Genomic DNA, 27,223 nt, shown 5'->3' with positions numbered 1-27,223 from the left:
TCGAGAAATCTAGGTTATTTGATCCTGCTGTTCTCCCTAAAGCTCAGTGAGCTGATTAAGACGTCCGTTTCAAGATCAGTGATCAAGCAGATTGCTCCGAAGCGGGCACTAGAACAGGCAATGAAAATTCAGCGCTGTCAGCCAAACTTTAATCCGATGCACTGTGCTGTTCGTAGTGTGTGCTTAATTCACATGGCCGCGAATGGCTAAACTCCCCGTGCGGCAGGCGCCCCCGTGCGGCAGGCGCCCCCGTTCGGGGCAACTGCCCCGCACCACCCCTCATTTGGTGCCAAAATGGAAATGCCTTTACCTAGTTGGTCATCTTTCGGCGAAATTAACGGAAATTGGACTCTTGCTTGATGATGATTTTATGGCGATTACCTGGCTACATGTATGAGTGGTATGGCCCTCTATGAGTTTGGCTAGCATACAGTTCCATTGGATCTGCGTGCAAGAAAAGGGCCAGGGATCAATGTGGAGTAAATCATCGTCACTGATTATATACCTGTTCTGTTTTCACCGAGGTGGGAGATCGATTCCGCTAATTTACCCCATAGGGCGTCTCACCTCGCACAGGACTGGATACAGTATCGTTGAATCCATCGATTTCCGATCTCCCAGAGCCGTCTCCTTGTGGAGACCATCTGCTGGGTTTCTATGTCGAGTATTTTTCCCCGACTAATCTGGTGAAGCCTCTCAAAGCCTCACTTTCATTTCTCGCGACCCCGCGATTCTGGACCAATAGGGGCCACCCTCTCTAGCTATTCTATACCCCATGAGGTCCTAAAATCGGTATTTTGAATGCCTGCGGGGTCCACGGTGTTGACATTTTGTCTTCATTCGATGATCCATTCCGGCCGGCCCTTTGAATATATATACCAAGTGTTTTCCGTCAAATTCTTTTAACCCCGTATGAATTGCTTTTCTTTATAGAAAGAAAAAAACACCCGACGGCCATGACGTCCCTCGCTCAATTATCACAAGGGAGCATCTCACCTGAACTACTGGAGGAGATTGCCAAATATGTCGTCCCATCTGGGATCGCTGATTTTACGGCTTTAGCCATCATTGCTGGCGCAGGAGTCACCTTTCTATCCCGAGGGATACTCTGGGATCGACCAGATCCCTACCATCATCTCGCATTTGAACGACCGCAGTTAAAGAATGGTGGCCAGGTGGGATCAAGCAATAAAGAAACCAGAAACATAGCCCAAAAGATGCAGGAGACCAGCAAGCAAATTGTGGTGTTCTGGGGATCTCAGTCAGGCACAGCCGAGGGGTTTGCGCATCGACTGGCTCGGGAGATTGCCGTGCGCTGGGGCCAGGAAAGCATGACAGCCGACTTGTCTGATTATGATCCAGTCTCCATCTCCGAAATCCCGGACTCGAAGCTCGCGATCTTCATCGTTTCGACCTACGGCGAGGGTGACCCGAGCGACAACACCGCCGATTTCTGGAGCTGGATCACCAAGGCCGCGGACCTATCCTTGTCCAACCTGCGATATGCCGCGTTTGGCCTCGGCAACTCAAATTACAAATTCTATAATCGAGTGATTGACGTGATAGTCGAAGGGCTGGATAAATTCGGAGCCCAGACTCTGATACCAGTCGGCAGGGCAAACGATGCAGAGGGCGCGACCGAGGAAGACTTCATGGAGTGGAAGGATCGTCTGTTCACTCTCTTCAAGACACAGCTAGGGTTCCATGAGGTCGAAGCCAAGTACACTCCCAGCTTGAAAGTTGAAGAGGATGAATCATTGGAGCCCATTGACCTTCACCACGGCGAACCTAATAGCACTGTCGATGTGCCCAAGAACGCAGCCCCGTCTTCACCAGTGCGAACCTTGAGCATCTCCCATTCCAGGGAGCTCTTCACGGCCTCAGACCGAAATTGTCTTCACTTGGACCTAGACCTGAGCAGCCAGCCTGAATTGACCTACAAGACAGGCGACCACCTTGCTATCTGGCCCGGAAACCCCGATGCTGAAGTAGAGCGTCTTTTGCAGGTCCTCGACCTGGCTTCCCGGCGCGATGTTCCCATCATCATCAAGGCTTTGGATTCTGCTACAAAGATTACAATTCCTACCCCGACGAGTACAGTGGCACTCTTCCGCTATTACCTAGAAATCTGCGCGCCTGTCAACCGCGACAACGTCCGAGATCTTGCGCAGTTTGCCCCAACTCCCGAGGCAAAGGCGTATCTTTCCAAACTAGGTCAGGATAGAGATTTCTACGCAAATTTCATCAACCACACCCATCTCAACCTCGGTCGTCTACTGCAGCTGGCCTGCCCCGACAAGACCTGGACCGATCTTCCGCTCGCGTACCTCGTGGAGACCCTGCCACATCTTCGCCCTCGATATTATTCCATCTCATCCAGCAGTGTAGTCTCTCCACGGAAACCCTCGATTACCGCAATTGCATCGACGACTACCCTTTCCGATAACTCTAAAGAGCTTGTCCACGGCGTGACTTCCAACTATCTCTTGGCCATCTCTCAACAGTCTCGTTCTCTTCCTCACCCCCACGGACTCACCTATCATCTCGATGGCCCTAGCGATATGCTACAAGGTGGGAAAGTCTTCGCCCACATCCGTCGCAGTAAATTCAAGCTACCGGTCATGAGTAAAACGCCACTGATCATGGTGGGTGCCGGCACCGGACTGGCTCCATTCAGAGCATTCCTTTCAGAGCGGTGTCAGGTCCAGAAAGTCGGAAAGGAGATTGGCCAAATGATCCTCTTCTTTGGGTGCCGCAATCCGGACGAGGATTTTATCTACCGTGAAGAGTTAGAGGAAATGCAGAAGGCTTTCGGTGACAAACTGCACCTGGTGACTGCATTCTCTAGACAACAGGGATCTCCGCGACGATATGTCCAAGACCGTGTTGCGGAACTCGGGGAGGAGGTTGTGAGACTTATTGACGAGGGTGGCAGTTTCTATGTTTGTGGGCGAGCAGGCATGGCTCGCGAAGTGGAGAAGGCTGTCGGTGCCACGATGCAGAAGGCGAAGGGGTGGACGTCCGATGAGGTGAATGGATGGAGCAAGGCCGTCAAGAAGAAGAACAAGTGGCAGGAGGATGTTTGGGGCTGAAGCTAAATTATTTTATCTATTCCTTTCTCCGCTGTTTTGCGACCTTAGCGTTTTGAATTACTGTTCAGACAATTTCAGTCAACCAGGCAAAGATACTTCATCCTGCTATGTTTCAAATTCAAGGTTCATCCCTCTCATATTTCGAATAGTATACTGGATGGTTCACTAACCATCCCTCCCACTATTGAGGTTATCTCCGTATGTCCCTGCATCGCTCCAAATTAGTCAGTATTTAAACGAAACGGACTAGTACAGAGTGACACGACTTATTTTCGATATAAAACAGACGGTATCACCAGATTGGGTAATTTCCTTAACTTCTTTTTGACCAAAATTTGAGGCAAAACTACCCGACTGGATTTCTCAACAACGCGGGATGAGTCACCGAGGGAAGGACATGCCCGCGAGAACCTCCCAACAAGGAGGCTTTCGTGTATGCTTTGACTAACAAAATTTACAGAAGCTTTTATCCCACCTCTAAAAGATTTGACAGCCCTCGTGTCGTATTCATGTCCACTTCCCTTGGTTCAATTACGGAGCGCCTAAATTTGAATGGTCAATCTACAAGATTTATACTGCAGACTTACTGAAGCAGCAAGGCGGTACTCAATATGATTATAGCCCATTATGCTACGCTTTATGGGAAAGACGGATGAAAGTCGAATGCGATCCTTGGATATTGTGCTACAAAAGTAGATGATTACCAGGACGAAAACATGCCAGATAGGGGTACAGTGAATGCCGCGCGGTTGGCGACTCTAGGAAAATATGGACCAATTTGAACTTCCAACCGCACAGAAGATACTGTTGGATAATAAATAGGGTATAGGCTCTGGAGATTTTCTGGAGAGGATGATAATTCAGTGATGAAACGTGGAGTGTTAATCATCTATTCTTGTCTCATGCAGTCATGGCGAAGTCTATAGAGTCTATAGAGTCTACAGATTCTCTGTGAATGAACCTCATCTACTGCTTCTATGCAGCTGGGTAGTCCGTGTAGTGGAAGGCATTGTCCTCAAACGGCCCGTAGAATCTGGTGCGATCATACGGCGCCAAGGGAAGGCCCTTCTTCAGTCGGTCCACCAGATCTGGGTTGCTGATAAAATAGCGACCAAACAGGAGGCCATCGTACTTGCCGGACTCAACCAGGCCCCAAGCGTTCTGGCCGTCGAACCCGCCCGCCGAGAAGAAGGGGGTAGAGCCGAAGATCTCGCGGAACCGGTCCAGAGTGACATTGGACAACCCCCAGCTCTGCAAGAAGGCGTCCTTTTCCATGGGACTGAAGATTTGTTCATAGCGCTAGGAAATTTAGCTGAGGCCAAGGTTTATACTAATAGACGAGATCAACATACCGGCTCAACAAAGCTGACGTACGATAGCGCCGGGTGGGCCTTCTTCAAACCTTCACACAGGTGTGTCCAGGTCTCAACACGCTGCTCGCCGCGAGCCTGGTTGAAGAGCCCAAAGGGCGTCAGGCGAATAGCGAGGTTCTGCTCGCCAATAGTCTGCGCGACTGCGCTCATCAGCTCCAAAGCAAACTTGCACCGCTTCTCCGGGGTGCCGCCATAGGCGTCCGTCCTCTTATTAACATTCGAGCTAAGAAACTGCTCGACAAGATAGCCATTGCCACCGTGGATCTCAACGCCATCGAAGCCAATTTCCATGGCGGTCTTAGCGGCGGTACAATAGTCCCGGATGGTCTGCTGGATATGCGCCACGGACAGCTCAATAGGCGGGTAATCCGCGTATCGGACGGGTTTAGTGGAGCCTACTGGCGGGTGCGAATAACATTCGGTGGGCTCGTCCCACACGCTTGCCGAGGGGCACACTGCGGGCGATCCAGTCATCTGGGGGATTGTCGCACGGCCGGCGTGCCACAATTGACAATAGATGTAGCCGCCCTTTGTGTGAACGGCGTCGACCACCTTTTTCCAGCCGTCGGCCTGCTCCGGGGTGAACAGCCCGGGGACACCGGGCATGCCGTTGCTCTGTGGAAACTAGTTAATTATACAATGACAAATCGCAAATACACCCACATCTCCACTTTGACTATGAACCCCTGAACAGCGGGAGGGCCTGAGCAGCCAGAAACATCACATAGGAGACAGGGGGGTTATTTGCGTAGTGGTAATGGAAGTGGAATTTACCTCTAGCGACGGTGGGATTCCCTCTGAGATGATCAGACCTCCTCTAGTGGCCCGCTGAGAATAGTACTCAGCCACCAGATCCCCAGGGATCCAGACACGATTAGGATTCTCCGGCGTGCTGGTAGAGATTGCAGGCACCCCGCGGTTACGGGTCAGCGGCGCATGGACGATACGGTGGCGAAGAGTGAGGGCGCCATTGGCAATCGCCAAGGGGCGGAAGAGGGCGGAGTGCTCGCCACTGCAGTGAATAGTCATATCTTATGGCTATGGAGTTTAGAATTCTTAGAATGGTCGATGAATGGAAATTGGGGTATGCCGGGGTTGAACCATGAATGTACGGGGTATGTACAGAGTAGAAAACCATTATAGGGAAGAAAAACATAGTCAGAATAGTCCAGAGTAGTCTAGGGCCAGGGACACCCCCTTTTCCGTCTGGCTCTGTCAAAAGTGTCAAATTCGGTTAACACGCGATTAGGGTTCTGTGAAATTACCCACTTTACATCGTCCGGTAAAACAACGGTGCCTTTTGACGTGGGCATCACAGTTTGATGGTGTACAAAACACGAGCTCGGCAATCCACTGAACTTTTCCTGATGGAGGCAATGGTGGAGATCCAGTGGATCTTGCTTTCCTTCATAGCAACCCCAGGGAACCATTGCACTGGGTGACGGCCACGTAATAGTTCCGACTGTCCGAGCTGGCCAAAGTCTATCTGAGAATCCAACGAAAATCCAACCTTCAGGGTGGCCTAGAGCCACTATTGTACGTCGGGTCGATAGCGCGGAGATCCACTTGATATCATTTCCGGCCTATCTTCAGTTGTCTAGCCGGGAAGGTTCCAGGGAACAACGGAACGCGGGAAAGCACCGGGGCCTCCACGAGCTGTCAGTTTCTTTTTATGAGCTGAAACTCCTCGCATTTTCATTTTTCTCTGGTTCATGCAGACTATGCGCGGGTGACCTTACTGCTCATCTCAACATGCCCCAGAGTGGTGCACACGATGTCTATAACACCGTCAATTTGGTGACGCAGTGCCTCTGTATCCCGATCGTATCGGTATTTGTGGCGTTGCGATTTTACACTCGATTTCGGTTTAAGCAGAGCCTCGGAGTGGAAGACTGTAAGTGCACCGGCCCCTTTGACTGGACGGACCTGTTGCCAGGATTTAAGATGCTGACATCAACATATTAGATGGATGCGCTGTGGCTTGGGTATGTCGCGTGCTTTCTTTTTCTCTCTCCATTCTGCTCGCAGCATATACTAACCCAATAGGCCTTGTTTATGGGATACTGTGCAATCTGTATTCTGAGTAAGTCCCGATAAGAATAAGTGGCAATCGCATTGGAGCATCCCCGAGGCACAGCACACTGACATATTTACAGTTGGACAACATGGCGGAGGCTATCATATGGACGACCTAAGCGCGGCTGAAATCGTTCAATTCAAGAAGTTCTGCTACATCGCCACCATTCTCTACTGCCCGATGGCACTCTTCGTCAAGATTGCTCTCCTTTCTATCCTCACGCGCATCTTCGCCCCATATCGTGGAAAAGTATGGTTTATCTACATCCTTCTCGGCTGTCTCTGCACCTATTACACCGTCGCCCTTATCGTGAAGATTCGCATGTGCGACCCGATTCCTTTATACTGGCTAGGGACCGGCGAGGGCTCCTGTCTTGATCAGAATGCGGCTCTCATTGCCGACTCAGTAATTAGTGTCGTCAGCGATATTATCATTCTCGTTTTGCCGCTGCCCTTGACCTGGTCGCTCCAAATGTCCCGGAATCGCAAGCTCCGTGTCATTGGTATCCTCAGTGCGGGAGGTCTTGCGACCGGATTCAGTCTGTATCGACTTGTTCTGGTCTTGAAGGATGGAAAATCCCCCGATTTCAGCATTACATTCACGTGTGTGATCATGTCTGGGTAAGTCGACGGACCTGTTGCTCTTTCTTCCTGTTGCAAACAAATCAAGTCTTACCTACTGACTCTCTATCTCTAGTAACGCCGAGGGTGGCGTCGGTTTGATCTGCGCCTGTCTACCCATCCTCAATGTCCTTTTGGCCCACTACAAGAAAAACTACAGCTCGCAGAAATACTACAACCAGAGCTCGGAGCTGCAACTGGACACCCGCAAATCCTTGAACAACTCCAAGTCCGGCACCCGCTGGGACAAATCGCCAAACTTCGGCGACCAAAGCCATCTCATCTCATTTGCCGGTACCCCCGAGGCAGCCGACTCGGTTTATAATGAAGATGGAATCAGAAAGACAGTCGCGGTGGAGCAGACCGTGGAGACGGCAGATAGTGATACCCACAGCCACTGACATTGCTCACTAATGGCCTATATGATTTTTATTTAATGTTTTAGAATTTTACATTTCAACAATACCTTCCACAAAATCCATATCCAAATCAATTCGAGATTCTTACATATTCTACCGAAGAGGAGGGTTTGGATCGAACAACCCAGAATGATGCCACAGCCCATCTAGCCCTGCATCAAAACCGGCCGACCAGGAGCCATCGATGAATGGCCACTGGAACATGTCGGCCTCGAAGTCATGATGGCCTGCGATTGCACTATGATCTCTGGGGAAGAAAGCCGAGTCGCCTTGGGGGCCAGGTGATGACATCATCGATCCCTGGGTTGGGGGTGTGTTTGGTACGGCACGAACTTCCGCAGTACCCGATCGTGTCACATGAGGCTCACGCGTTGGGCGTGAGCGAATATCTCCGTATTCATCCAAAGTGCCTGCGAGTGCAAAGCGTCTGGGGCTATGCATTCCCGACTCGGGATGTGCCTGGGTGCTTTTCACTGTCTCGTAGAAGCGATTGGCCTCTTGGACAGTCCGCCACTGTAAACCGTTAGTGACCGCTCCTAAGGAAGGAAATTCAAGACAGAAAAACAATTACCCAATTTTGACCCACAGGCCACAATTTACTCAGTCGCTCGAGATAAGTCATGTTTCGGTTCTTTTCTTCTTCCGCGCGCTCGAGCCCTCCCGGGTACCATTGTGGAACAAGCGTTCCATACATATTAATGTGTGCCGCGACAAAAACACTGAACCCTGAGTAGGGTGTCATGACTGCTGCCTCCGAGGCTTCTAATGCCAATAAAACACTACTAATATGCTGCGCGGCTTCAAAAAGTTGCTTGATCGTTTCAGGTTGATAATGGTCGTCATCATTCATGTCATGAAAAACATCTGAGTGGGGCTTCAGATTAGAAAGGAAGAGATCGCGATGCAAGAAAATAATGCTTTGTCGAGGCGTTAGTTTGAAACCAAAATTTCTTTTTTTTCGAATCTGAAACATGCCTCATGAAGTAAAGCAGGTTGATATAAGCGAATAATTCGCCGTAGCCGAGAGCGACATGGGCTTGAGCGCTTGTGGCAGGATATTTGACTGTCCTGTCTTGGAGCGATCTCCATTCGTCCAATTCTCCTTTGAGCCTTTGCCAGGTCTGATGCAGAGGCGATACCGCAGAGTCTTCTGGGATATTGACAGATGTGACTGCTCGTCGATGTTCATTTGCAAACCTGAGAATCCGCACAAAGACATCGAATCCACGAGTCACTATCGTCAATCCATTCTCAATAGTCAGATTATTTGCCTGCGGACACTGCTTATTCATATCCGCAGGCATTAGTCTTCGTTCTGGTAAGTGATTGAACGTGAAGTCTCGGTCACTTATAGGCAGTGGCACTGAAATCTGAGAAAACGATAAAGCAAAGTGTTGCCGTGCACCAGAGCTCAACTCGCAGTCCTGCGCAAAACAGCACCAGTATGTGCGAACAAGCTGCTCGTACTGAGTTTGTGAGGCATGGAACTCGTGTGGGCTATGCTCCATACTATCGTCTGCCATTTTGAGAAGCGACTGAATCATATACGTAGCCATTCCTGCGAACGTCAGCACAAATTCCACGACGACACCATAGGCGTTCTTTCTCGGGAGCCCTACCGCTATACATCCATGCTTGATAAGGCCGGCCTGTGCCCCATTCATAGAAAGAGATCATGACAAGGGATTGGGCGAGGTAAAGCGAAGGTGCTTCCATCACACGCTGCGAGAGATGCCTTTGCGCATAACTGGCGTAGACGCCCTCTTCTTCAAGGCTAGTGTCATTCATGAACCGTGCACATAGCGAAAGGAGTGACGCAATAAAGATTGGATCCACAGAGTCAAAGTCTGTAGAAATATCTGAAATCAATGACGGGTAGTGCAAAAAGTTTGCGATCGGGAATTTCTTCCGATATGTTTCGATAGCAGTGATCACTGTGGATGGTGGTAGCGCCGAAATAGGATTTTCATCGCTTTTGAAGATTTCTCGAGAAGTACTTCTGGTTTTTGGTTGATCCTCACCGCTTGCTAGTGATCTTTTATCTATTGTCCTCCGCTTTCGCGGGGTTCTAGATGCGACTGTGTTGCGCCGTACCCAACGCTCTGAAGCGCGGGGATCAGTTAAGACGCACTGGTCGGCTTTGGTCTTCTGGCAGCGTCGACATGGAGGATTCCCCTCATGGACACACTTTACTTTAGCTCGACTGTAGAATTTGGATTAGAAAAGGGGTTTAATGTGACTTCAGTTAAGTTTGTGCTCGAGGAGACATACCGACAGGCATCACATGATATTGATAGCCTCATTGGGCCTGTGGAGGCCACTTGAAAGCGGCAAAAAGAACCTTTGCTACACAGATTCCATAGATATTCAATTGCAGATATAATGCAGACCGAATTGGATGGTTAATTTCGATCTCATCCACGAAGGGCGAACAGGAAAGTAACCTCGGAAGCAGCCAGAAAAATAAGGTATCATAACGTCGCTCGTCAGGTGACCCGTATTATACTTTGAACTATAAGAAAAGAAGTAACCATATTCGGCCATAAATATTTTTATTCTCGTGCCTGAATCTCGTTTATATTAATGTCTACTAAAAATGTATATAAAAAAAGCGCTATGACATGCCAATAATGCGATACTCTTCAATAGAGGCCACCTCTTTAATTCGCCACGGTCCACTGTTGCACCGCGGCGTTGAACTTGTCGACCTGCAACTCGTCCGTAGCCCACGATGTCACAATCCGAACCACTACTTGTCCATCATCTAGCTGCTCCCAGGTATAGAACCGGAATCGTTCCTGAAGGGTTCGAATTAACCGCTGCGGAAGAATCACAAAGACTTGATTTGTCTCCGTCTCGGCGGCCAGCTTATACCCCAATTCTTCAAAGCTAGCAGAGATCTTTTGCGCCATGGTATTGGCATGCGTAGCAAGAGTGAAGAATAAATCGTTACGGAACAATTCCATGAACTGAATTCCCATGATTCGGCCTTTGGCCAGCAAAGCGCCGTGTTGTTTGAGATGGAAAACGAATCCTTCCGCGATCGCCTTCTTCACAACGATGGCTTCTCCCATCAGGGCTCCGGCCTTTGTGCCTCCGATCCAGAAGATGTCGGTCAGGTCGAAGATATCCCGCAGGGTGAGATCGTTCTTCTTCGAGGACAAAGCAGTGCCGATTCGAGCACCATCCATCAACAGTAGAAGATTCATTTCCTTGCAAAGCGCAGACAGTGTGGTCAGCTCCCGCTTGGTATAGACGGTGCCAGTCTCCGAAGCATTGGAAATATACAAGAGCCGAGGCTTGGCCATATGTGGGAAAAATTGATTTTGTTGCATGGCTTTTTGCAAATTGGTCGGTGTCATCTTGCCATCGACTGCTGGGACTAGTATGAGTTTGTGGCCAGTGGCCTCAATTGCACCGGCTTCCTTGCATGCAATATGGCCCGAGTCTAAAGTAATGACAGCCTCGTACGGCCGCAGGCAGCTGGCGATAGAAATGAGATTGGCCGAGGTCCCACTGGGGACAAAGAAGATGTCTGCCTCATCCTCAGCACAGTCAATCCTTTGGCGGATCAATTGCCTGGCTGTGTTGGAGTACTGATCATCCCCGTAGGCAACTTGTTGAGTGGAGTTTGTGCGGAGCAGAGCTTCCAAAATTTGCGGATGAGCACCCTCGCTATAATCGTCCATGAGACTATACGGAGGACATATCTCGTCTTGGCAGAGACTGGTTGACGGCATGATGTAAATTGTCTCTCCCAGATTTAGTAAGCGTAGATAATGATTCTGAGGACTGCAATCAACAGGCACAACAGTGAAAACCAAAAAAAAAAAAATAGGCTGCCCTGTGGCGATTTTGAGTCACCGACGACTAAATAAAACGAGCGGGAAAAAAAAAGGCGAGGTCGGGAATAATATTCTTCGGAAATGGCGGGCCCAGTATTCCCGAGACCCGCGACCGGGAATCCCTTTCCACGCGGTCCAAGTTATTCTCATGTAATGTGGACCTGTGAACGAGAATGGAGACCGTTCTGGGTTGAATTGGAGCGACAGGGTCTTGTGGAGTTGCATGCGCATTAGTCAAGAATGTCAGTCGCGGGTTGGAGAAGATTCTCGTCCACATAGGGAAACCACCGGAAGCCCGGCGGCTGCTGTGAAATCGGCCTGCGCATTTGTCATCGCGACATGGCCTCACGGAGAGTCTGGAATCAGCAGTCCTACATTCGAAAGCTGCGGGGGCTCTGCCCCAGTTGATCCCTGCAGGGACCTCTGGTCGGGTGGCGTATGGTATATACCACCGGTGTCGTCGGTGTCTGGAGGCAATTGAAGCTGCGCAGATATCCAAGTCCATGAAGAGACGGCGAGGGCGAGCAAAACTATATAAATCTGGTACGATGCGCATGTCGGCAGAAAAAGAAACGAGAAAAACAAAGTAAAACCGAGAAAGAACTTGCATAATCAGTTTATTGAGTGTAGACCAAAAGCGCTGCAAACTATTTACAAATGAAAAAACACGCCATACCGGTGTAACACCAATGTACAAGAACTCCAGAAGCCTATGCGAGACAACTAATTGAGATTCCTTTTGTTGTTGATATGCTTCAGAACACAAAATCAATCTTCCATGCTCGGATGGAGGCGAGCCTCTTCCTCGGGAATTCCGTCCTCCATGGGGATACGCTGATATAGCCGGACCCGCCAGCCACGAATCAACAGATAACTCGCCATGATACCACTCATTACGGCCAGGAGCAGAACGAGAGCAAAGATGCCTCCGATGCTGCGAATGGCCTCATAGGTGTTTATTAAAGTCTGAGTCGCCTTGCGAACTTGGGCCTCGGTCGTGTCACTTAGCGAGGCATCCAGGTCGGCGTTACCGATGACCGAATCCTGGAGAAGGGTCCCATCGGCCTTGTAGATACTCTTCGGATTCTGAGGGCGGGGAAGACCAGAATATCCAGACCAGCCGGAGCTCTCCCAGTTCGGGAATTGAGTACGATGGACCGTGGACTTCCCGAGGACGTTGCCATCCCGGTCGACAGCCTCGGCGGTCACCCAATCGAGATATCCCTTGGCAATATACATAGTCTCGAAATCCAGTTTCGAGACATTGCCGATGAAGACCGGTACGTCAAATTGCGAGGCCTGAGCATAGAACTTCCAGCAGGCAATGTCGGTGGCGCCATTCCAGCTAACCCAGAAGGTGGTGACAAGATTGGTTTCGTCGGTGCCATACACAGAAGACACAACGTCGGGGGGATAGTTAGGACGTCCCGTGAACTCGAATTTGTAGGCGCGATAGTTGGAGTAGCGTGACGACGTGAATTGTGCACTCATGAGAACATCGCCTTCTGCCGAGAATTCCGAGATATAGCCTCCCTGGCTCCAGCACACAAACATGTTCTGGTTCGGGAGAACCTGCGAATTGCCGCGCAGACGGGTCAGATCTCCATCCGGCCGGTTGTAGCGGCGGAGCACCTTGGCAGTCATTGGTGTCGTTCCGGAGTCCACCTCAATGATGAGCGCTGAGGAGATCTCCTCCTCCGCAAACTCTTCGTCGGAGGCGTTATTGAGGAATGAGATGACGTGACGAGTGCCGGACGATTCTAGGAACTTGGCATCGTGTTGTTTGGAAAAGGTAAAGTCTTGGACAAAATCCCCGCCACCACGTCCATTGAGGCGCCAAATGATGTGACCGTCGATGGCAGAGATGAGATAGAGTGTGTTGGTGAATCGCATAGAGATCAGATAGTCACCATTCTCGTTCTTGTCAACCGCATTAATATGCACATAATCCCAACCGGGATCAGATTCCACACGGGAATCGGCGTGGTAGTGAACGCTCTCGCGCAGGGGAATCGTAGCAGCCGAGCTCCATTCATGGACCACCTCGGCGGTGTTGAGGTTGATCTCCGCGAACCCACCAAACTGTACAAATGTCTTTTCCTCCGGGCGATCAAGTTCAGCGAGATCAACCTCATGCGGCAGATAGGCTGTGACGAGCGCCGTCTGTCCATCGTCGAGCACATTGAATTCATGGATGTCGAAGTAGCCAAGATCCTCCCGCAGCGGCACTTTGCGAAAGACTTCGTAGTTTTTATCCAAAATCATTCCAAAGCCGCGCTCGGTCCCATCGTGGTTGTACTGCAGAATCAACGATATATGTGGTTCATCGCCGATGCTGTTGATGACTTTGAAGTCGAACACATTGCGATTGTCGAACATGGACGATCCGGACCAGACGAGGTGCTAGGGACAGGCGATGGTGATTAGTTCTATAAGTAATGAGTGACCGGTCTTCGACAACACATACCCCATCTTGATCATAGATATGTGGGCCAATCTGGAACTGTTCGTACAGACTGGTGGGCTTATCCGGGGCAATGTGCAGATAGGGCGAAACAAACCAGTACCCTGGGCTCACCCGAGCGCGATCCTGGTATGAAATGTCGAACTTGACAGCCCTGACGTCTGGCAGCTGATATTGGGATCTCCAGTTAGGACGCTATTTCCCAACGTGGTGACGCACCGCTTGTGAACAGGTCGCAACTTACAGTGACAAAAGACATCAAATCATCGTCGGAGTGCCAGGCAACGACATTCTGCACGCACAGCAGGAGAAGGCCATACCAGATCATCGTGAGTGCAAAGGAGTGACGCAGTTAAAAATCAGCCATGAAGGAGCGGCGAGAGGGCCAGGGGCAGGGGCAAGACGAATCGCGAAACCAGACCCGAGAGGTTGGCAGACAAGAAGCCGGTCAGCGAGGGGACTTGGAGGGAGCCAGGAAGACGGGGCCCTGAAAGACCCCAGTGGAGCCAATAGGGGTCACGACAAGCATTTGGAACTCCAATGACGCAGGCCGGGCGGCTGGTGCCTGAGCAAAGTCCCGTTCTGCACTGGACACGGGGACATCTTGTTGGTTGGAAAGCGCCAGGTGTACGCAAGTCTCGAGCCACTCGGTGGACCGCGCTGGAAGTACGGGGGGTATGAAATCCTCCGGATTGCGTTTTCCACGACGTGAAGTTGGTGTTGCGATCGGTTGTCCCGCCACTTTGGAGAGCAGGGAGTACTGCACATCCCCCAAGCACGTCAACAGGACCCTGAATAGCGAGTGGATTATTTTTATCCCTAGTTCGATTGATCCAATGCCGAGCCGCCAGTTACTACATCAAGACCCATTTTTCATTCCTACATGACCCGCTCAAGTGTGCTGTATGAATCCTGTCCGCGATACAAGTCTGCAGGCGGTTCCACTGCTGGGGCGATTGTCCCTGGTGCCTTCTGGCACGTCTGAGACTGTGTGCGCGCTCGTAAGGGGGTGGCGAAGTGGACAACAAGAGCCGTGCCATGTGACGATTCGCTGAGTCAGGATTCTCGGCGCTTGGCGCCAATTACCAGGCCGACCGGATGACTGATTTACTGAATATGCCTCGACTCTGAGCGCGCAAGATTTCCTAGGACACGGTGAGAGAGAGTCAAATGTCAGAATGTGATCCAGAAAGCCAAATAGAAAGAGTGGGTTCGCTGGAGTGAGATATGGTTCTTCACAGTCTATCACCATGTTCACTGTGCACTAAATACACTAATCGATAGCGCTAGTATTAACTAGGACTAGTTAGTTACTTTGACCAAGGCTGTCATTACTCAGCAATCCAAACGGTCATGGGGAAGGTGGTTCCGCACCCACCAATCATGATGCTCATGCGATCTGCACGATCTCTCAAACCAGGTCAGTCGTGCCTGGAGCCCCCGCAGCAAGTAAAGCCGGCGACTGGATGGAGGGCAGTATAGGACAATGACGTTGGGTAGTAAGACAGAGTCACCAGAGTCGTTTGGCAACAATCTGAGGAAGATACAACAGAGGAGGCAGGATGTTCCGTTAGACAAAATCTCGATGCCCAAACACTCAAATACTCAATTGAAATTCTAAGAATGCAGCCACCACCGCAAAACTGACACAGGAAATCGCGGAGTAACCTTAAAACCACCCAACATATCTCGGAGTTGTTCCTTTGAGGGGTCGAACATGGAAGTGGCAGTTCTGGGATCCGGTGTGATTGGTCTGCTCTCAGCCCTCACCTTGATGGAGGCAGGATATACAGTGACCATCATTGCGCGTGATTTGCCGGGTGATGACAGCCAGGACTGGGCAAGCCCTTGGTTAGTATCACAACCCAAGATTGAGATCTTGACTCCCTTTCCCAGCCTCCAGGAGCCAAATCTGAGTATTTCCTAGGGCCGGCGCCGCGATATTCCCTCATCCCGATGCCAAAGGGCAGGCACTCGTGAAGGAAACCTTCAAGTATTACTGGGCCCTCGCTCATCGAGACCCAACAAGCGGCGTACAGGTATCGTTAACGAGGAATACCGGGACTAGAATGCAGCAGATCAGACTCGTATCCTGACGCCAACCCTCCCCTAGGTTCTCAAAGCCACTGAGTTTTACAACGACCGCACAGACGACTCGACCATCTGGTACAAGCAACTGGTCCCCCACTACCGTCGACTGCCCGCGAAAGATCTGCCCCCCGGGGCCGAAATTGGATTCAGTTATCAAACCATGACAGTCAACCCCGCGGTGTTCCTCCCGTGGATCAAGAATGAACTAGTTGCCCGCGGGGTACGTTTCATTCGGAAAGAGGTCAAGACAATCGAAGAAGCTAGACAGGTTACAGGTTGCAAGATCATAGTGCATGCGTCCGGATTGGGGGCTTTACATCTCGCGAATGATAAAGACGTCATGGCCATTCGCGGCCAGACGATGTTCGTGGAATCTGATTATGATGAGATCATGATGCTTCAGGGATCCGAGTACACATATATCATTCCACGAATGCACACCGGGGGTGTTATCATGGGCGGTGTTTCGCAGGAGGGAAATTTAGATCGAAGAGTAGACGAAAAGCTGCGGCCAGATATTCTTCAGCGAGTCACGCGTCTTTCGCAGGGGAGTGTGGGCACGATGGATTTAACAAAGGACTCCACAAAAGATATAGTCGGTTTTCGACCAGCCAGGAAGGGTGGGTATCGCATCGAAGCTGATGGAGATGTGGTACACTCATACGGATTTGGCGGTCTTGGGTATACTTACAGTTATGGAGCAGCTATGAGGGTTCGGGATTTGGTGATCGGGTTGTCAAACAAGCAAAATAATACGCCAAAATCCCGACTTTGATGGATGCCAGGCCGAGTTGCCCTGGCTTGGTGCTTGGGAGAGCTTTTTTTGCATATTATGACTGTTGTTCCTACATATCATTTAGATAGTTAAGCAAACTAGACGTCGATCTACTGTACACGCCGAAAAGACTTCGCTCCATCTAGCATAGTGATTTGGTAGAAGCCTTAATCTTCTGCTGATAAATAAATGAAAAGAAAGTTCGAATCTCATTCCTCAAGCCAATGCTTTCGATATGCTGATGTATTTTGAATGATTAATAGAGAATCATTGTAAATAATTCAAAAAAGAGTGTGTGTCACTCAAATGGATGTTGAGATGAACATGCAATGCTTGGATCGCCTATAAGCCACCCGGACAGACTAGAAACCCTAAAAATGGTGCCAGGGACACCTTTCGAATTTTTGACCTTGACACACTGCATGATGATTTGAACTATGATCCTAGGGCCGAATAGTAGCCATAGGTCTCTTCAGGTCGATATCGTAAGACCGTCGGATGATTCTAGAGGTGAAAGAGAAAGGCAAGCAACAAGGCGCGACCGAGCGATTGAGGCAGGACACAGTCCCAACACCCAAGGGAAGAAGAAGGCTTGCTCTCCAGAAGATACGAAGTTGCTATTTATGATTTCTGGGCCTGGAAAGAACGTCAAAAAAGGCGGCGGGCGTGGTTGGTAAATATGTACTCTATATTGCTTGACATAACTTCATTAACTTCCATGTAAAGGCTTAACAGAAAATGGGCCATATCTGTCGCTCCATGACAACATCCATCCAGGTCGGGACAGGCCCCCGACAACGAGTAGAGAGATGCTCATCTTGTCTTTGCCACAGCTCACCCATGATATCCTTGACCATGTGGAAAGGAGCAAGACCAGCACCGACCTCGGCACTCTCGACAAACCCGAGAAGACTTTCTCGTCGATCTGTGGTTAATGCTTCACAGCCAGCAATGAAAACCGGCCATAGAGTTCCATGCCCGTAAGGATGCATATTAGGACACGAGGCATTCAATGCTCGTAATGCCTCAATCACGCAGTCAACCTGGCCCTCTAATATTGCAGGGTGTACATTCCGGACCCGCCTGTAAAAAAGAATGACAAGAGCCGCATTCAAAGCTTTGAGAGTCTGGGAGTAAGTGAAAACTGGGCTGTCGAGGGGCTCTGAATCGTTACTCTGAGAAACGAACGAGTGTATAACACTCTCCAATAAGTCGCTACGCTCTTGAAGGGACCTCCAGATCTTGGATCCAATATCGAGATCATTTTTTTGGGCTATTTGCAATTTTTTCAAAATGTTGGCGAGCCTGGTGGTCTGTGAAACAAGACTGAGCCAAGTCTCTGGCAGGCCATAAACTTGCTTGGCCAGCGTTCCCTTCGATTTTCTTGAGTCTTGAAGATGAATGTCCGACAAATCTTTGGTTTGGTCCTTTGGATCGTCGATTCTAAGGTCGTTATCAGACTGTTCAAGATGGAGGAAATCATCCAGCCGCGGGGGCTGTTCGTGTTCTTTTGAGGTCACTATATTTCCACCGGACTGACGACACCCGTAAGCCTGGATTTGGTCGTCGAGCTCATTAATCCAGGCGGGGGAAGTAAGATCATCATGAAATAGATATGTGCTCTCGCCCATAATCCGGAGCCAGGCATATACATTGGCTAGAAGACGGACTTTGCGCGAAGTGACACGCTTGGGGATGGCCCGGAGACGCAGCAGCCACTCAGCATCGATCATGAAGCATTTTGCATCTTGTTGGTGACCATGAAAGATCTTGATAGGCATTAGTCTTCCACATGGTTTTGCTGTATTTCTGGGGAGTGAAGCCTGGATATTTGCTTACAGCCGACTCGATCATTCCATAAACTGCCATGATTTGATCCTTATACTTGGCTTTTGTTTGCCCCTCAGTCTCCTCTTTCAATGAAATGAGTAGGTGGGACTTCCCTTGTTCATAGTACCGATTGGCAGCTTGTCTCCAATACTCCATTGACTTTGTTCCAACCGACGCTGCAGAGGGCGTGGTTGCGAGGTGAATTGCGGAACATGACAGAAGGCTAAATAGATTGGCTTGGCGCGCGTGATTGACCTCCTGTGATTCTAAGATTGCTAGATCTCCAAGTGTCATCAATGCTGCCGGTACATTGAGAATACTCCATGGTGATCGTTTGCCAAGCGAGGTGACTGTCATGCGCGGAACAATGTTCATTTGGAACATCTTCAGTAAGAACGATGCGTCGGCCAGTAAGTCACCCGAGGTTTCTAGGGCGTCTGTTGAATTTGACAAGCCGCCTATGGTCAAGTAGGATAATCGTTGCTCCTCCGCAAATGTGAGAAACCCAGCATCCTCGGTTTCTGGCGCAGATGAGGTGAAGATATTGTTTCCTAGTTCATCAAACGGCGGGGACGGGTAAAAGGCGGGGAGGCCATTCGAACCCAGGGACTGGTTGGATGTGATCCCGTAAAGTTTGTCATTAAAACCGAAAAGATCAGACCACTGCAGCAAGTCATCCGTATACGGAGGTAGATCCCCCACCGTCAGCGAACAGCCCGAAAAGGCTGGATCGTCGACCGGGGAGTTCAGGCCGGCGGGGTTAGCTGCACTGTCACTCTGCTGGATTTCCAGCGGTTTGTCTGAACTAGAGGCAAAGTTGAGGACAGAGAATGGCCCAACCCGAATATAGGTTTCTGGAAATGACGCGGTCTGCGACCTGACTTCGATCTCCTCGAGAGACGCATCAATCGAGTCCGACACGAGACCACTGCTCAGTGCCGCGCTCATCAAAAGTCTGGACTGTTCTAAAGCCGACTTTAAATTCCAAAATACCACAAATCATCACTGGGCCTGTGCAGGTGGAGGATTTACCTGTGTATAAATGCCTTCGGATTGCACTCTTGTGAACTTGACCGCATTTTTCACCGGCTCTGCCCTTGGAGGTTGCATCCTTCCTGTCGTCAATCCATCGGATCTCTTCTGAGAATCCTTCGCATTTGAATCCCATTGTCTGGCAGGTCAGGCAAGAGGGACGCTCTTGATCGCACTTCACATGCCTACGCCGACAAGTGGCACACCCACCTAGCGAGTGTGTGCGACGCGGTTTGGATTTACGAGGCATGGCTGCCAAGGAGGAATTTTCGATAGAAAAACTACACCATTTGCAAGTCTCTATATCTGAAATAATTTGCAACAGACGTGACTTCATCGGTTCGGGACAAAGAAAGCGCCCTCGCCGTGTGAATGGCCCGGCCAGACCGTCAGGTGACCGGAATGACTTGCTTGGGCAGCGGGCGGGGCTCCTGAACTGCAAGCCGCCAGTCCTTTGACCTAGACGCATGTTGATTCAAAATAGCTGCATTTATATTGATATTTCGAGTGAAATTTGTTATTTTCAGTATATAGATTTTGATCTCCGCTTCTTGCAATCATCTTGAGCAGCGGAATGCAACATAGTATGACAATGGGGTCAAATTGTAAAATATGGTACGAGAGGAGCAAGCTTCGTTTTTTTAGTGTTAATCGCAATGATGTTATATTAATCATTTCCAGAGTGTCATGAGAAATAGGTCCCTTCGTGCCCTTGTTGGTTTATCTTATAATATAACTGCAATTTCAGCATCTCACTAACAGCACATCAATTATCTGAAATAGAACCAAGCTTGTAATTATTCTTAGGTACATGGTAATAAAAATAAAGCTCTTACTGCTAGATGATTCGTTGCCTTACAGGTCAGTATAAGTCTTAAAGTCAAATTAGCTTTATCCATAGACCGGTCTTCACCAGTCGCGGTGAACTGGTCGCGTGGAACGTGGCCGGGTGGTTGTTAGCCTGACGCATCCTTATGTCCCCGCGAGCCGAGAAGGTCAGAGTCACCAGCCTTATCGACACATACTTCCTGAAGAAAGGGAAGAAAACGAGCCTGATTTTTGAGTGTATGCTTAGCAATTAGCCTTATATGCTGTAGCTTGTCAAGAGCTATAACTCCACTGGGCCGAATCTCCATAGATAGCCTAGGCGTGTTTGGACTGGGAAACTTGTGAGTTTTGAACAGTGTACAGGTAAGGAGAATCCCACGGTCTATCATGTTCAAAAAATCTAATATTTGATTCAACAGGTTGAAAGAGAGTCTAGTGCAACTATGGAAGGTAAGGCGAATTAGGGGAGGAAGGAGAGGGAGGGGGAGGGAAAGCGGGAGAAGTTATTAATACGTATTGAATGAGAGCACTCTATAGCAAGCCTGGCAAGCAGGGCTGGATGAGACGGATCAACAAACAGACCAACAAACCACCACATTCCACGATGGAAGAAGCCCCCAAAAAGGGAAAGCAGAAGCAGACGAAGCGAAGAAAGTGCGAAAGTTGATTCTCTCCCTATCGGAGATGTGAAGCTATATCCTGTAAAGATTGTGTACTAGGAAAGATATCCCCCAATTAGAGATCACCCTTCGTTGGCCATTTCCCCACTGCAATATTTAGACGCACTTGTTGTCAACTGGCATTTAAGGTCTAGCGCAGACTCTTATACTATATAGGCTGGCGCCAGATTGCCGTTGTGCCGAGCTCGCCACAAATTCTCCGCACAATAGAAAGCATGAATCTCGGGGAAGAATATTGTATAGTATATACATAGAGCACATTCGATGAAAATTCAGTGATTACTTGAGCTGGATTTGTGACACTCAGACAAATGTTATCACAGACTCGGAGTACAAACCAATGCAATTCAGACTATCTGGTAGAAGAGACTATATATGGAAATAATTTACATAATATTTTGCAAGAGAGCCTTCTCCCTACACTGATCATTCAGTACATGCGATATCTACAAGCTCATTGAAAGCTGTCACGGTGTGAGTCATCCTAGACAGATCAGTCCTTGCTGCCTGACCCAGCCTTCTTGGCTTGCGCGGCCTTAATCCTCTCCTCCTTCGCCTTCCGTTTGGCCACTTTATTCCTCTGGCCCTTCGGCTCCGGCTCAAGAAACCCCAACCCGATTTTGAGATGCTCTTGTGTCGCGTCTTTTCTCGTCAGCTATCTATTCTTCTGGGTGATGCCACAGGCTGTGGGAATTTACATACATCGTTTCGCCGTTCTGAGGTTTTCAAGGGAGGTTTGAGCACTGCTGAGCAAACCCCTTGCCTGATCAACATGGGTACTCCATTCTTTCACAGTTCCAAAGATGTCGTCCCAGTGTTCGAGGAACTCGAGTCGTAATTCCGACGCACTATGAATCCCCATGCCCATTAGCGTAGTCCTCAGCTGGAAATAAACCCAGACAATGAAGCGCACTAATTGATAGAATGCCATCGGAAGGTATAGGTATTGTGATCACTTACTCCACTGCAGCTTTACAGGCTTTATCCGCCAGTAATGCACGTTGAACGTCAATCTCAGCTGTGAGAGGCCCTTGATGTTTCTGTATATGCCTGTCGTAGTCATCGTTTGCGGGGCCGACCAATTGATTCTTGGCTTTGTATGCATCATAGTCCTTTCTCATCTGGTCTGTCCATTCTTCTCTGCGAGCCCCTTTAACACGGAGAACATTCTCGATCCAGAGATCAAGGGTCTCAGCCCTGTGTAAAAGATCCTTGATCTCATTACTCCTCGCACTCGCGATTGATGACAGCGAATGGGCTGAATTAATGGATGCCAGAGAATGTTCTGTTCGCTGCGAAGGACGTGAGCCCTCCGATGGAGGATCTGAGTGATTCGATTGCGCATCTGACTGTCCGCCTCTCACGAGGGGGGGCAAAGGAACGGTAAGCTAGCAGCCCATGAAAACATGTCAGCAATCCAGACTTAGGCCATATTCCAGGCTGAGCTCCCTTACCTGTCCCTGGGATGGCCGGTTCACCAGTTCAATACGGCGGTTAGCGTTAGCCGAGGGAGTTCGAGGACGGGGCCCTTGAGGGTCCCGTTGAGACGATCTACTCCTGCGTTGATGTCGACACGATTCTCTACTCCTACATCCACATGATAGGCCAGGCATATTGTAAATGAAGAGATCAGGAGCCTCCAAAGATAGGGAAGATTCTCTTTCTTTGTATAGGAAAGTAGATGGTAATCTTGCAGAAGATGCTGTCTCAGCGGAGGGGAGATCATTTCTTTTATATGTCAAATCTCATCAAGTCCACCCAAAGGCTACAGCTTCTGATTGGAAACTATTTCCATGATTCGGTCCTGAGAAGTATGTGAATCTGGGATAACACGGGTGACCGTAAATAGCATGGGTCCAACTTGTACTCGGACTCCCACCCACCACATCTCTCGATGATACTATTATTATGATTATGATTGGCTCTCGAATGAACAATGACCCCCGCCGTATCAGAAAAAGCGCTCAAACCCGTCCCCAACTCCCTCCTGGAGACAAGGACTTTGAAATGACAAACGGGTAGCAGCCCGGCAACTACAGAGCTTGCAACCCCCACCGTCAATCCAAAAGTAACTTGAATCCGTGAGGTATGATATTTAATTGACTTGGAATAGTGAAGCCGATAAGATGAGCCATAACTCAAGTCACTTCAATTGTTTGTCGGAAGCCTCCTGACGGAGCGATATTTGTGCTCGTTCGCGTGATTTGTTATTAATGAGCCCAAATTTAGATAAACTATATATGACTGGCAACTATGAAACACCGTCATCGATCTTGTCAGGCCCACTTGTTGGGAATATTAGTTGCTGTTGGACTAAACCATCTGCCAGGTGCTCTGAAAATAGTAACCTAAACACCCAGTCTATAGTGAGCGATATTGGAACTTGAAGCGCCTAGTGTATTTGAATCGATCTGTAAAGCCAATAGTACGTATCTTCTATTTTAGTGGATTGGGGTTTGTCGCTGCAGGGCACCCATTAACGGTGGTACACCTGGACCTTTTTGCCGCTGTTCGTTTCTGTAGACGGGCGCTAATCGACCCGCCATTGAACCGACGGATCCAACCGCCGGGCGATCTTGGGGGCGGAGCAACTTATCTAACGGTGCAAGTCGCGACTTCGTCATTACTTGCAGTGCACACTCAGGCAAGTTCAAGTCCAGACTCGGACGGCCAACACGTTTTATGTAATCACCTGTTGGTGAGTCAAGTTGAACTGGACTCTCCGGACTCTTCAGGTCTCTCAGGACTCCCTGCCCGAACTTGACTTACACGACACCCTTGACGAGAGATCTTGAGCCGTGGGCGGCTACCACGACCAGAGCGGCTTGAACACGTATTGGAAGGGACTGGACGCTTGACCAACACGCCACTTGAGATTCCTCGCTTCCTCCCTTCCCAAAACCGTCGGCAGTCCGACTGTGACGGGTTCGTCGGCACAGACAGCTCTCGCCCTGGCCTCGATTGAAGTCTTTCTTATTTTATTTTTTCGGTATCCTATGGGGTCTCCCCATGTTTCTGTGGTCAGATCTGGCACGGCAAGGTTCTCAGAATGAAGAAGACTCTCTCGAAGCTTAAACGATCCCTCCGACCGTCCACCTCCGCTCCAGATTCAGCCCCTAGCTCATCTCGACTACCGACGACAGCTGAAGTCGGGCCACCCGAGATCAACCCCCAGTCACAACGGGAGGCTTCTCCCGTAAAGACTCCCCGCAACTCTTCGGCTCAAGGTCATGCGTATCTAGAGAATCTCCCTCCTGAAATTCGACGGTACCTTCTATCCAGTCTGGAATGGGAAGAGCTAGATGTCTTGGTCCACGCATCTCCCGTCTTTCATCAGCAGTATGTACTAGATCGCCGTATGTTCCTTTCTCAATCCCTGGAAGACATCCTACAAAACGTCCCAGTGGAGGCTTCTCTCGTGTATCAATCCAGTTCGCTCGGATTTGCAAAAGCTCGCGACGGTGGAACAGTCGCCCTGCTCCTAGAATCATATCAGGATCGTCGCACTAAGCCCCAGCCTCTGGATCTCACCGATCGAATCTCTCTAGATGAGCTTTCCGCTCAAGTAAAATTCTATTTCTTTGTGATCAAGCCTCTACTACGACGGTATGCTAGTTCGGCTCTGGATAGTCTGACCGAAGTGAGCGATATCCCGCATCAACACACTACTCTAAGCCGGTCCGAGAAAACACGAATTGTCCGTGCTCTGTATCGCTTTCAGCTCTGTTGCAATCTCTTCGGCGTGGGAAATCACAAGGACTTCAGCTTACGCCGCCTCGAATACGAGACTAATAGCGATCTTATGAGCACGTTCATGGGTATGTTCGAGCCTTGGGAAGTTGAGGAAATTGCCTGCATCGAGGCTTTCTCGAGATATAACTATAATCGAATATTTGATGACATCCAGTGGGATCTCAACCCGGAGAATCCCAGATTCGCCGATCATCCACGACCGCCCACCCCACCGGGGGCATTTGAGTTAGATGACGGCTGTGAGTTCTCAGCCCCCTCCTTGCTATCATTTGATAGTGTCTCCTATCCCCTATAACTTTCTTTCATGATGATTAACCTAAGACCACAAGCAGGGACAAGATCGACTCTTTTGCAAGGAGTCATCTCCCGGGGGCTCGACCCGCTTCATTCCGTTCTCTTCAAGGCCAAAACCCACTCGCAATTGGTTTCAACAATGCAAGAGTCTTTAACGTGGGGTGGGAGTGGATTCCTTGTGGATGATGCCTTCGGTACAGGATCACAGTCGAAGCGACGCAGCGAGCAGCGCTGGAGTCGGGATGTGAAAGAAGAGCAACGCGATCCACTACCTTTCGAGGGTGATCAGGTTACAGATGCCAACAGCTCACACCCACCACTTGCCTGGACCCTGATCTGGCGAGGAACCTACAGTAATCTGTACGGTGCATATGTCCCGGATCCCATGCGCCGCTGGGGATACATCATGTGGGATCAGTCGCGGCTTGAGGAAACAGGCGCGAAGGAGGTCTTAGCTCGTCAATGGGCAGCTGAGTGGGGTTCCCATGATCCGCGAGACTCCACTTACTACTACTAGACCAGAAATACTACTATTTTGAGGGTATCGATAATTCTCAAGAATATACTTTTTTATCCACAACTTGTCTGACCCTGGGAAGCAGTTTAAAAGAAATCTGTGTAGTAATATTTTTCAAGCGAATTTGCGAATCTCTGCGATTTTCATGCTTTGCATACAAGCACATTCACCGCCGTAAAAGGACGATTAAAGCCAAGACGCTGACCCCTTCTGCTATATAGCTGCCAGTCGGTGCCACTCAGTCTTTTCGTAAATACGATTAGCTCCCAAGTCTAGACGACAATTGTTACCTGACGGCGGTAGTGACAAATAGTGATTCTGGTTCTGGAGCAACTGCAGTGTGGGGCTCGTTTTCTTCCCCTGTTCTAGAAAGTATATGTCGACATGGAACATAGGCCAGGCTCATAAACCACCCGGTTATGTTCCAAGCGACTTCCTCACCGCAACTAGTGAACATCAATCCGTGGATTCCTCAACTCTTGTTGCAATTAATATCCAAGTTGTTGTTCTATTTATCCGTCTATCTGAGATCTTCCCCCTTAAATAGCGGAGGGAAAGGATAGTCTTCGATGAGTTACTAGGAATCTACCGTAGTATCCGTTATCCTCGGGCCTTAATACATGCGATGATCCAAATAATGATTCATCAAAAAACATCAATTCCCCATAAGCGTTGGTTCAAAAAGTGGATCGAGTCCAAGGAAAATTGCGAGCTGTCTCGACGATTTATTTAGTTAAAAGGATCTATTCTTGGGATATGAAGAGCTTCAGAAAAGTCAACCTTGAAGGGAACTTATCGGTCAGATAAGTGCTCTGCGTGGAATGGAGAGCTGCGCGGTCTTACCGAAGTAACATATTCCAAACCGGGCGAATATGGCCGCGTTGGGCGTATCAAGCAATTAATGCCGCAGCACCACCTACTGGTTGCAGTTTGGCGTCAATGAATAATAGGGATTGTTGGTGGACAATAAGTAGAGATCTGTGGATGATAGACGCTGGCAAATGGGGACCCTCTATGTTTGATGCGTTTCAAGATCACACTGAAGGTTTCTGCGAGCCATTCAGTGCCGATTATCAGCTTCTTTATTCCAGGATAAAACAAGACGCTTCCCAGGCTGCGACAAGGTTATCCCAGCATGCTCTCCTATCCTAGAATTTTTGACAGAGTTCCAGGGAAAGTGATATTTGCATGTTGCTTGATGAGTTCGTCCGGAAGGTTCGTGGTCCTAGGAGGTTGTGTTGAGCGTCCTTCCTGCAATGAGTTGTATAAGATACAGGCTAAAAATTTCTCCTGAGGTCCAACAAGAAACTGGTGGTTCTCTGCCGAATTTGGCACATTTTTGTCTTGATCTTGATGTTTCCTTTGTCACGTATGCTCTACTCATGATATGCGGTCGTTGGGCGTGAATGGTCGCCTGATAGAGAGGCATTGCGGTCGGAGCTTGGCTTCGCCTTGTAGTTACGATTCTGTCATACAAAGCTAAGTATCTCACCCAAGCTATGACCTTGACAACAACCTTTGGTGGCTCAGAGT

General features: G+C 49.4%; 10 protein-coding genes across 10 annotated transcripts; 4 read left to right on the top strand and 6 right to left on the bottom strand.

Annotated features, from left to right (window-relative positions):
* Positions 1-956: 956 nt before the first annotated feature.
* N7462_007574 (NADPH cytochrome P450 oxidoreductase family protein) lies at positions 957-3,092 on the top strand (the record flags this gene model as incomplete). Its single annotated transcript, XM_057079292.1, has 1 exon — positions 957-3,092. One exon carries the CDS (start codon positions 957-959, stop codon positions 3,090-3,092), a length of 2,136 nt encoding a protein of 711 aa, XP_056931962.1.
* Positions 3,093-4,067: 975 nt separating this feature from the next.
* On the bottom strand, positions 4,068-5,494 carry N7462_007573 (alkene reductase; the record flags this gene model as incomplete). The annotated part of the gene is made up of 3 exons (XM_057079291.1): positions 4,068-4,391; positions 4,445-5,080; positions 5,240-5,494. The coding sequence occupies 3 exons, from the start codon at positions 5,492-5,494 to the stop codon at positions 4,068-4,070; spliced, it is 1,215 nt and encodes a 404-aa protein (XP_056931961.1).
* Positions 5,495-6,217: 723 nt separating this feature from the next.
* Positions 6,218-7,563, top strand: N7462_007572 (uncharacterized protein; the record flags this gene model as incomplete). Its single annotated transcript, XM_057079290.1, has 5 exons — positions 6,218-6,359; positions 6,431-6,450; positions 6,512-6,548; positions 6,622-7,162; positions 7,239-7,563. The coding sequence occupies 5 exons, from the start codon at positions 6,218-6,220 to the stop codon at positions 7,561-7,563; spliced, it is 1,065 nt and encodes a 354-aa protein (XP_056931960.1).
* Positions 7,564-7,674: 111 nt separating this feature from the next.
* N7462_007571 (transcription factor domain-containing protein) lies at positions 7,675-9,884 on the bottom strand (the record flags this gene model as incomplete). The annotated part of the gene is made up of 5 exons (XM_057079289.1): positions 7,675-8,094; positions 8,153-8,455; positions 8,613-9,090; positions 9,209-9,784; positions 9,853-9,884. The coding sequence occupies 5 exons, from the start codon at positions 9,882-9,884 to the stop codon at positions 7,675-7,677; spliced, it is 1,809 nt and encodes a 602-aa protein (XP_056931959.1).
* Positions 9,885-10,241: 357 nt separating this feature from the next.
* On the bottom strand, positions 10,242-11,321 carry N7462_007570 (threonine aldolase family protein; the record flags this gene model as incomplete). The annotated part of the gene is made up of 1 exon (XM_057079288.1): positions 10,242-11,321. One exon carries the CDS (start codon positions 11,319-11,321, stop codon positions 10,242-10,244), a length of 1,080 nt encoding a protein of 359 aa, XP_056931958.1.
* An 873-nt stretch (positions 11,322-12,194) lies between these two features.
* Positions 12,195-14,218, bottom strand: N7462_007569 (arylsulfotransferase family protein; the record flags this gene model as incomplete). The annotated part of the gene is made up of 3 exons (XM_057079287.1): positions 12,195-13,829; positions 13,894-14,058; positions 14,135-14,218. 3 exons carry the CDS (start codon positions 14,216-14,218, stop codon positions 12,195-12,197), a joined length of 1,884 nt encoding a protein of 627 aa, XP_056931957.1.
* Positions 14,219-15,607: 1,389 nt separating this feature from the next.
* On the top strand, positions 15,608-16,756 carry N7462_007568 (FAD-dependent oxidoreductase; the record flags this gene model as incomplete). Its single annotated transcript, XM_057079286.1, has 3 exons — positions 15,608-15,741; positions 15,818-15,929; positions 16,004-16,756. The coding sequence occupies 3 exons, from the start codon at positions 15,608-15,610 to the stop codon at positions 16,754-16,756; spliced, it is 999 nt and encodes a 332-aa protein (XP_056931956.1).
* Positions 16,757-17,484: 728 nt separating this feature from the next.
* N7462_007567 (Zn(II)2Cys6 transcription factor) lies at positions 17,485-19,868 on the bottom strand (the record flags this gene model as incomplete). Its single annotated transcript, XM_057079285.1, has 3 exons — positions 17,485-18,525; positions 18,596-19,561; positions 19,593-19,868. The coding sequence occupies 3 exons, from the start codon at positions 19,866-19,868 to the stop codon at positions 17,485-17,487; spliced, it is 2,283 nt and encodes a 760-aa protein (XP_056931955.1).
* Positions 19,869-21,619: 1,751 nt separating this feature from the next.
* N7462_007566 (uncharacterized protein) lies at positions 21,620-22,189 on the bottom strand (the record flags this gene model as incomplete). Its single annotated transcript, XM_057079284.1, has 3 exons — positions 21,620-21,768; positions 21,829-22,038; positions 22,087-22,189. 3 exons carry the CDS (start codon positions 22,187-22,189, stop codon positions 21,620-21,622), a joined length of 462 nt encoding a protein of 153 aa, XP_056931954.1.
* A 1,986-nt stretch (positions 22,190-24,175) lies between these two features.
* Positions 24,176-25,690, top strand: N7462_007565 (uncharacterized protein; the record flags this gene model as incomplete). Its single annotated transcript, XM_057079283.1, has 2 exons — positions 24,176-25,118; positions 25,212-25,690. The coding sequence occupies 2 exons, from the start codon at positions 24,176-24,178 to the stop codon at positions 25,688-25,690; spliced, it is 1,422 nt and encodes a 473-aa protein (XP_056931953.1).
* Between the last annotated feature and the right edge of the window lie 1,533 nt (positions 25,691-27,223).

This window comes from Penicillium macrosclerotiorum, assembly GCF_028827735.1.
Source record: "Penicillium macrosclerotiorum strain IBT 26536 chromosome Unknown utg000007l_segment0_segment0, whole genome shotgun sequence".
In the NCBI taxonomy this organism is placed as follows: domain Eukaryota; kingdom Fungi; phylum Ascomycota; class Eurotiomycetes; order Eurotiales; family Aspergillaceae; genus Penicillium; species Penicillium macrosclerotiorum.
The sequence above is the reverse complement of the archived record's forward strand: the minus strand, read 5'-3'. Positions and strand labels throughout refer to the sequence as shown.